This window comes from Branchiostoma belcheri, unplaced genomic scaffold (genome assembly GCF_001625305.1).
Source record: "Branchiostoma belcheri isolate BF01 breed outbred unplaced genomic scaffold, Haploidv18h27 scaffold25, whole genome shotgun sequence".
Taxonomy (NCBI): Eukaryota; Metazoa; Chordata; class Leptocardii; order Amphioxiformes; family Branchiostomatidae; genus Branchiostoma; species Branchiostoma belcheri.
In genome coordinates, this window is record NW_017803854.1 from 1,347,512 (window position 1) to 1,357,056 (window position 9,545).

A 9,545-nucleotide genomic window follows, 5' to 3' on the forward strand; every position below is an offset into this window, starting at 1 on the left:
CAGTCCTGTGAATATGCTTTGTAGGAATTTCTAGCAAACGTCGTAGGCCGTAGCCTACGATTTTCAAAACAGGTTATGACAGAACTAGTAATCGAAAATAAGACCAGCATTTTCTGTAGCATTAGACGGCTGAATTTTGCAGTACATGTGCACGACTATCCCAAGAATTGTCAGGGAAGCGACTGATGAGAGAGCGTGCTACTAGTAAATTAAAGCTAAATGGTGCACACCTTTAGTTTTTGGTAGTGCGCGGTAAAAAAAAGGTGACAAGAGTGAAAATAATTGAGGTTTTCATGACTTCACATTACGTACAATAGAACAGGTCAGGGCGTGGTAATACTAAGTATTCCATGTCCTGGTTAAGGCGAACTGACCTATTACTTTGATTGATCATCAATGAATCCATCATCGCTAGGAGTATAAGATGAGGTTTTACGGAAGAAAGGCGTATGTAGATCATGTAGGCGTATTTTTTCGTACGCCTTTTGTCAGGGAAGCGACAGAGAGAGCGTACTGAATTAATGCTAAACGGTGCACATCTTTAGTTTTTGGAAGTGCGCGGTAAAAAAAAGTGACGAAGAGTGAAGAGAATTGAGGCTTGAATTCACATAAGTTTCTCATAATCTGCTGCGAAATTATATCTAATACTGACATGGCTGAAAATTGTAAGAGTGTTTCTTTTTCAAATCCCGGGATGCTCTTTCCTATATAATCTTAAATTTCAGACTACTGTTTTTTTCCCAATGAAAAAAAAACGTGACAAACAATATTGACGTTACAGACTTTATTGTCACAAATTCCCACAAGAAAGTACAAAATTTACATGCACAGAATGTTTTCATTTCACACAAACAGTCTAGATAGATACGGATTCGCTTTTTAATACACTGGAGTGTTCACTGCCTGATTTTGCCCCTAGGTTACAATGTATTTTCCCAGCCTTTTCCTGTTACAGTAATACTTTCGGACCACAGGTAGCGAAAACGCAAACATCATCGGATCGACGGAAGAAGCGCACTTCGCTACGGCGGCAGCCACCATGACATACGTAACAGAAACCGTTACTTTACACTGAGTTAAAACGACTACGGATGCGCACGGCGTCCAACTTACACAGAACAGAGCCGTCAGGCACATGGCGACAACCACAGTCTTTCTGTCCCTTCTACTAGTCAACTCTGTATGCTTCAGCTTCGCCTCTCGCCTAGACCTTCTCACGGTGACAAAGATGTAGCTGTAACAACAGACTATACCGAGTAACGGTACTACAAAGGCGAGGACGAGCAAGGAAAAGGTGTACGCCCTGGAAATACCGTCAAGAGCCGCGTAGTCGAACGTCACACTGACGCCACTGCGGTCTATGGCAAACCTGTTCCACCCTGCGAGAGGAGGCAGCATAACGACGGTTGAGTAGACCCATGTGGCGGCGACGCACGTCAGCATCTTGCCGTGTGTGATGCTGTAGGCGGCCGCTAGGGGGCTGGCGGCGACGGCGACTCGCTGTGCGGCTATGGCGAGCTGTGACGTCATCAGCACCACGGTCATCACACTGACGCTGAAGCCCACCACGTCGCGACCTGGCCGTGTAGAAGATTTTTTTTATTTATGAGAAATTTTAGTACGAAGTGCAATGAATGAATGTCGACCTTTATTGCACATTTTTGCGACATTTTGGGGAAAGTAGTAGTAGTAGTAAAAGACACTTTATTCCAGGTAATACATGATAAAGTGAAGACACTTAATTTGCATATCAATCAATAGTTAGTGCTTATAAACCTGCCTTTCCCCTCTGGTCTCTCAGTCACTGACAAAAGCTAGTGGATACTAGTTGAAACGTCTGACGTTTCCAAAATCATAAGCTTGAGTAACTGCTTTTTGGCGTATCGTATTACCTGGATGTCTAACCTTCATCGACGCATTTTACAACACTTTAGTTCAGTCCATAAAACACATCAGAAAGACATATAACTAGAAAGGTAACAATTGCAAAGCAAATGCATAACGTTTATTAGATCTAGACTGAATAGGAAAAGGTTCCTACCGAGTTCTCCAAACGGCCATGTGTGTGCGAAGCTGGCGGGGACGGTGGAGCAGCAGTACACCAGGCACATCAGTCCGTTTGTCACGCACAGGTTAGCCACCAGGTAGTGCTTAGGCTGCCGCAAGGCCTTACACCTACACGGGGACAGGTAATTCATACTTTACCTCTCCTTCTTTATACGTGTAAAAGCTGTGTTGTCCGGTAAAATAAGACCGCGGGCGCCGTTAAAATGCTGTGTTTTTCTTTGTGGACAACTCTACGATATACACGTTTTAAATATGCACTTCCAATGCAATTTCAACTACGGGCGCCAAAGCAAAAAAAAATATATTTTTGATACTTGAAGCTTCAACTTCTGACATTCCGACCAGAAAATTGTCTTTGAAAATCCAGTTTTGCTGCCTGAAATTTCGTTGAATGCTTGTTTTTATTAAAATGCCAAACGTTAACCACAAGCAGTTGTGGAAAATAGAGATGACATTTTTTTTAAGATCGTCATATATAATAGACCAGAAAATCTTGTATAAACCTGTTTGGCAACCAACCGTTAGAATCACATCTTGCAGGTGATGATCTAACGGAGAAAGAGAGTGGTTTTGTGACGACATCGACAACGACTAAAAAATAGTCCAACATAAATCAATGTACAATATATCCATTGCAGAAAGCTAGTAGATACTAGCTGAAACGTCTGACCGTTACCAAAATCATATCCAGTTGCTTGAGTAACTGCTTTTTGGCGTATCTTATTACCTGGATGTCTAGCCTTCACCGACATATCAATGTACACTATGAAAATACACAGTAATGTGACGTTTAACTTACGCATATAAAGCCTGTAGAGCCAGTCCGTTTCCGAGGACGCCAGTCAACCCTGCCAGGAGAAGGACCACCCCGAACACAGTCTGAGCAGTCGGCGACGGATCCTCATCTGTCCCCGCTGCTGTGAGATTTTCCACCATCGGGCTGTCTTCCCGAAATAAGCGCTCGGAAATATTTCTAATATCCATGTTCTTTTGATATTTCGTCGTCTTCTTTTGGTAGTTTAGTCTAGGGAGACAGTCTCTATATGCTAGATCTGCCCTCTCGTTTGAAACAATTGCCAATAGAATAGCAGAGTGACAAACGAGTACTGCTGTCCTTTAGCAGACCAACTCCCCTATAGTATGCTCGTTGTTCGTTATCTGCCAATTTATACTCTTCTGTAGCCACCAATGAAATCCCATAATTATATAAACGTCGGTTGTGCACTCGTATAAGGTGGCCCCACATCAAAGAAGCCATCTAACTAGTGCGTCAGTCCCAAAAAGAAGAAAACAACAACTTCAAAGTACGAGTATATTACAGGAAATGTGATAGGTCATCTAGCCCGCTGGCAACACGTACGTCAATCATATATAATAATAACTTCCTGTCTATGTCTACGGCGTGAAGGCCCAGAATCGCCTCATTGCTGTCATTTCTTTACACTTTTCTTGTCACGACTTGTAAAAGCGTGAAATACATATTGAATCTGCCAATATTGTAGTTTAGGTAAAGTAGAAGACGAGGTACATTTTATTGTGGATTGTTCCATGTATGACAGCGAAAGAAACGTTCTTTTCGATTTTGTGTCAAGCAAATACTCCCAATTTAAGTATTTGAATAGTATAGAGAAATTTATATTCCTTGTAGTCTTTAACAAACCAGCTCTAACTACTCATACTGCCAACTACATTTATAAGATTACCAGAAAGCGAGAGGAAGTTGAAAGTACTTGTGTACTATAGCAGTTTTATTATCAACATTGATGTACTTTGTCAATATGTGACCTGTCTTTAGCCCAGTGGGGCAAAATGTACAATAAAGGTCTTCATTCATTCATTCATTAATTCATTCATTCATTATCCACGTGGCTACTTTCACAACCAGGTCATCCAATACGTGTCAGGCACAGTGCGTGTCAGGATAGCACGACTTGACATGCTGCGTGTCATCTGGGAGGGCAATTTAGCACTAAGAAAGAAGTAATTATACGATATAGTTATTATATAAATGACACGCGCGTAGAAGTTGTCGGAGGGCTGGACCGTGAAAAGGCTGTCCTATGTCACATCCATGGCCTGGAGGTTTCCTGTGGTGAACTTTGAAGTTCTCGTTTTCAAGTTTCTTTTGATTGGCTCGCTGGTTGGCCGCTTTGAAGGGGGGTGGGGGTGGGGGGTGGAAGTTGGATATTGTTGAATATTGTTGGATATTGGGAGCTCTCAAAATGACATGGAATAAATGAATGGATAGTAACACAATATGTTGCCTCTTTGCAAAACAATATACTATTTCCCTTATAATTTTACCTTGTACAATTTCTTCTCTGCAAAAATAGAGAACCATCTATATAATATACATATGCTGTAATGTTTGCTTATCTAGATATCTGATATCTAAAGCGCAAGACACTTTACTAAGTTAAGCTTCATTCATCCATTAATTCATTCCATATCCTTTTTGAGAGCTTCCAAAATCCAACAAGACCACAAAGAAACGTTGGTTGTACACTTGCTTAATAGGTAGCCCCCATTAAAGTAGCAACCAGTGAGCCACATAAAAGGACATAAACCTTAAAGTTCATCATAGGAAATTTCACAGCCTTTTCACGATCCGGCCCGCCGACAACATCTACGCGCGTGTCCATTATATAATAACTATCATATAATTACTTCTTTCTTAGTGTTAAATTGCCCTCCCAGATGACACGCAGCATGTCAAGTCGTGCTATCGTGACACGTATTGGATGACCTGGTTGTGCAAGTAGCCACGTGGATAATGTCATGGTTTTTATTTCGCATCTTTATATAAATCGAACAGAAGAGAACAGCTTGACAGTACCGATAGATATACGATAGCGACTTCAAAGATCGTAGCGACCCCCGACAGGCTTCGGGAGCGGCAAACTGTTCTCTTTAGCGCGGACCAACTCCACTGGCAAATGATCTGTCTCCTTGGCCAATATCTACTCTTTCCAGCCTCTTCCCGAAGAGGATAACAATGTATCATTTGAAAAACGTAGAAGCTAGTTTTTAATGTCTTCTGATCAGCTGAAACAAGACAAAAAAAGTCAACACAAAACGCGTCTTCACAGTAGAATGTGTATTGTTCAAGTAAAGCATTTTATTTGTTGCAAAAAAAAAACACCATGGATGCTATCAGACGATTCTGAATTCTCTCTTTCTGACCATAAGTAGTAATGATATGAATCTTTCTCAACAATATATCTAATATGATATTTGACATTTTTTAACTCGAGACCACATTGTAGCTCTCTCAATGACTTTTTATATGTAGGTTCATAACTCTTTTAGATATAATATTCCATTGTCATACGCACAATGTTTAATTTTGTGATATGAGAATCGACTTCACAACCTATTGATACAAGAAGCTGTCTGTTTGCAAAACAATATCCTATCCCTTATAATTTCACCTTGTACAATTTCTTCACTTCACAAAATAGAGAACATTTGATAGCAATCCAAACAGCTGAAGAGCGCTACAGTTATACCAAGGACTTTCTATCACTTGTAGAACGTCCTTGGTTTTACAGTTCACTGATTGTCTTATGTCACCACACAAGAGTTCATGCAGGTATAAAAACTACACTTAATAGCAGTTTAACTAGAATTCACTTAAATGACGGCCTTTCAGCTTCAGACTTCAGTAAAGTCTCTTGGTGTAATGCATCACAAGAAACCACCAAGAGACCGTAGCTAACTAAAAAGGCTACTTTGGTCTTAGACTTAAATGTAGTACAAACATGTTGTTTTTAGAAGACATTTTAGCAGCAGTATGGCATATGTATACAACACTACTCGTCCACACTTACTAACACCCTGTGTTTACAACGTCCTGCTATATCAAAAAGATACCGGTGGCAAAAATATAAGAACATTCTTGCACCAACTTTCTTCTTGATCTTCCTACAATTAAGGGAGGTTTGTGTAGGATTCGGAAAGTTTCTTTTCCAAGCAAGTTGCAAATAATGGTGCAAATATGCTAAAAGTAGTTGTACATGAACATTTGATATATATAGAATGTTTCCGTTTTACCGAAATCTTACAAAGAGTCAGTTTATCTGATTTATAAAACGTGTACATTTGTACTTGAAAAGTGTCTTTTCCAAAAGTGTCTACTTGTATCGCTTCTTAGGCAGCTGCAGGTAGTGATATCTACACCACATGTATATAAAACCCTGAGATTCTACTGTAGTAATACACGGTGTACCTTAACGTCTACTTTCAGACTTAATTTTCCTTAATTGTTAGCTGTCCAAAGGCTGTACAGATGAATGGTTTTTGTCATGGCATAACTTCGCTACATGAATGCTACTTCAGTTCACCACAGATGAATGCTTAACAGTGTAAAAATGTGGTAGTTACAAAAGCACACATATATTACAATTACAAACTTGTTACTTGTGGAATGCTCTTGGGGGACAATGTCATAATTATTTGTTCTCTTAAACGCTTATGACATACATATGATTGTCTGTTCGTGCATGCTTTCCAAAAGCTGCACCATCTAATTGGAAGCACAGGATCTTTGCATAGAAACGTTTTTTAGAAAATATTTGAAAACAAAATTCCTTTCCCAAAACCGGCCCACAGATGCAAGCACCTACCTCCAATATATAATGAGAAGTTTCAACAAATTAACTATCGATTATCGAAATCTTACGGTTAAAAAATCTCACTCTTGTGCAAAATCACTTCAACACATTCAATTGTAAAATCCCAAAAATAGTGTACTGGATTCACCTATCTTATTACTATTGTAAAACCCCTATTGTCGTATGCCAGTGTAATACACACTGGTATTAAATAACCAAATAACTAATGTCTTACAATTTTTTGTCATGGCATTATACAAATTCTCCAATGCTAGGAAGACTTAATTTGTGCTCTCTATTATGCTAATCTCCAAGCAGATTACAAGATATTGGCCTCAAATTGTTACAAGAGGCCAATATACTGTAGACTCCCCTTGCCCCACAGAATCTGCTTGGAGATTATAATATGCAGCAAGACATATACATCTACTTGTATATTTACATTAACATAAACGTTTTTATCACTAATTGTGCATTAATGTGCAGATACACGTATACAGCACTCTACTTTCAGCAGCATTATTATATCAAACTTTGTGACACATGTACAGTCAAGGCATTTTCTTTTTGATGCCACAAGGAACGGAGTACAGAGAACAGGAAACAAATTTAAAATGCCTTTGATAAAAGTTTAACTTTGTAACATTACACATATTTCAAACACCATTTTGGAGATGAAAGTTTATATATACACAGATTAAAGCCTTTAAAAGTCACTCTGTACACAAGAAATCAACTGTATTTGTCCTAAAACAGTTCGTATTTCACTGCTTAAAACAACAAATGCTTCAGATTTGCCAGTTTCTGTGCTAGCGGGTATGATACAAATGCAATGGCAACATGTCATCAGACACTTTAGGTTTTTCTTTGCATTTGTAAAATTGACACTTGCTTTTGGACTTCATCTCAAGCAAATTTGGAATTTATTATCAGACCACCAGTACGATTTTGTTTCCATGTGCACCTGATACAGGCCACATTTTCCCACCACATCAAAGAAGCCTAGGCGACAAAAACTGTACTTTTTTAAATTATGCCGAATCTAGTTATTGTTATATTGTTACCCAGTATCTTTTCAAGATCAGAATTTTCAGGGACACATTCTTTTTTCCAAGTGACATTTTCCAAGAGATTGTCAGTTTGATATAACAAGGATCCTCAATATGATACAACCATTCCTAAAATCATGATAAATGACTGTTTATGTTTGTTTGTTTGTTTGTTTGTTTTTTACTCATCACCAGAGGCAGAGACGGCGGCACTTGCAGCGGCCTGCGGTTCCGGCGACTCCCGCTGTGAGGCGCTGCTGACCGTGCCGGTGTCCTGCTTGAGTTGGTCCTGCTCGGCTTGAGTGAGCTCCTCCATGTGCGAGCGCAGCGTGTGCAGTTTGAGCGAGCGGAGGTGCGTGAAGCGGGCGTCGCACGTCTTACACTGGTACGGCTTCTCCCCGGTATGGATCCGCATGTGGACCTATGTAGAAGAAGAAGCTTTATTGTACAATTGTACATGGTACAACCCCACATGGTACAATTGTAAGAATTAGGAGAGTAGAAACAGAACACGCCTGGTCCCCGGCCGGGGATCAAACCCGGGCAGATTATTATATCATAACCCAGACCCTCTAATTATTCGGCTTAAAGGTCTAGACCCATCGGCCGGATCAGTTGGTAGCGCCTATGAACCCCCACTGTTACACAATGTATGGAAATGCATAATGATCATGACTATTGAATATAGTGCAAAAAGAAAAGGGTATAGAATGAAAATTAACATCCTAATTACCTGAGATGCGTGAAATAACAAGAAATCGGAGACGGATCACAGACTTCCCGAAAGCCTTGTTAGCTTTGGTCCGGTAAAATCTAGGGATCTGGGGCCAAAGTTTTCATGAACATTTTCAGCCATAACGTTTAGGACTATTTGAACGTTGCTTATAGGGAAATTTGACGAAGATAGATATGGAGGGTGTTTACCTTGAGTGTACCGAGCTGGCTGAACTTGGCGCCACACGTCCCACACTGGTACGGTTTCTCCCCGGTATGGATGCGGGAGTGCGCCTTCAGGTGACCCAGCTGGGTGAAACGCGCCTGGCAAACCTGAAGAAAAGAGATGCAAGAAGAATTTGAGTCTAGGTGCCTAGAGAAATACAGGCTACACATGGATGTGAATTCTGCCACAATGTGTGGCCAACCTCGAAATAAATATGTCCTCTCCCTCCACTCTACTGCCCTCAACTCTAGTCATAATGTCGAACTTAGACCGACAAGTAGCCTCCCTCAGATTGGCTGAACTGCTGCAATTTCTATGGGTATCTTTTATTGTGACCTTGCTATGCTTGCAATGCGGTGGCGTTCGCATGTTTTGTCTTTGTGTTAACACGATAATGCAGGTGATGATCTAACGGAGATGGAGAAAGAGAAGGGTTTTGTGACGACATCGACAACGACTAAAAAATAGTCCAACATAACTCAATGTACAATATATCCACTGCAGAAAGCTAGTGGACACTAGCTGAAACGTCTGACCGTTTCCAAAATCATATCCAGTTGCTTGAGTAACTGCTTTTTGGCGTATCTTATTACCTGGATGTCTCGCCTTCACCGACATATCAATGTACACTATGAAAAGACACAGTTATGTGACGTTTAACTTACGCATATAAAGCCTGTAGAGCCAGCCCGTTGCCGAGGACGCCAGTCAAAGAAGCCACGAGAAGGACCACCCCGAACACAGTCTGGGCAGTCGGCGGCGGATCCTCATCTGTCCCCGCTGCTGTGAGATTTTCCACCATCGGGCTTAGTCTCTACCAGACTCCTTTGCAGGCTGAATAAATAGTAGAAATCGGCAAAGGGGGAAATCATTGGC

The 9,545-nt window shown here is 40.6% G+C and overlaps 2 protein-coding genes across 2 annotated transcripts; both read right to left on the bottom strand.

The window, feature by feature from the left end:
* Window positions 1–1,187: 1,187 nt before the first annotated feature.
* On the bottom strand, window positions 1,188–3,003 carry LOC109471374 (melanopsin-A-like). Its single transcript, XM_019770662.1, has 4 exons — window positions 2,867–3,003; window positions 2,042–2,175; window positions 1,314–1,577; window positions 1,188–1,210 (listed from the first exon to the last, which is right to left on the bottom strand). Exons 1-4 carry the CDS (start codon window positions 3,001–3,003, stop codon window positions 1,188–1,190), a joined length of 558 nt encoding a protein of 185 aa, XP_019626221.1.
* Window positions 3,004–7,240: 4,237 nt separating this feature from the next.
* LOC109471375 (zinc finger protein 582-like) lies at window positions 7,241–9,471 on the bottom strand. The gene is made up of 3 exons (XM_019770663.1): window positions 9,346–9,471; window positions 8,654–8,776; window positions 7,241–8,150 (listed from the first exon to the last, which is right to left on the bottom strand). The coding sequence occupies exons 1-3, from the start codon at window positions 9,469–9,471 to the stop codon at window positions 7,911–7,913; spliced, it is 489 nt and encodes a 162-aa protein (XP_019626222.1). The 3' UTR covers window positions 7,241–7,910.
* Between the last annotated feature and the right edge of the window lie 74 nt (window positions 9,472–9,545).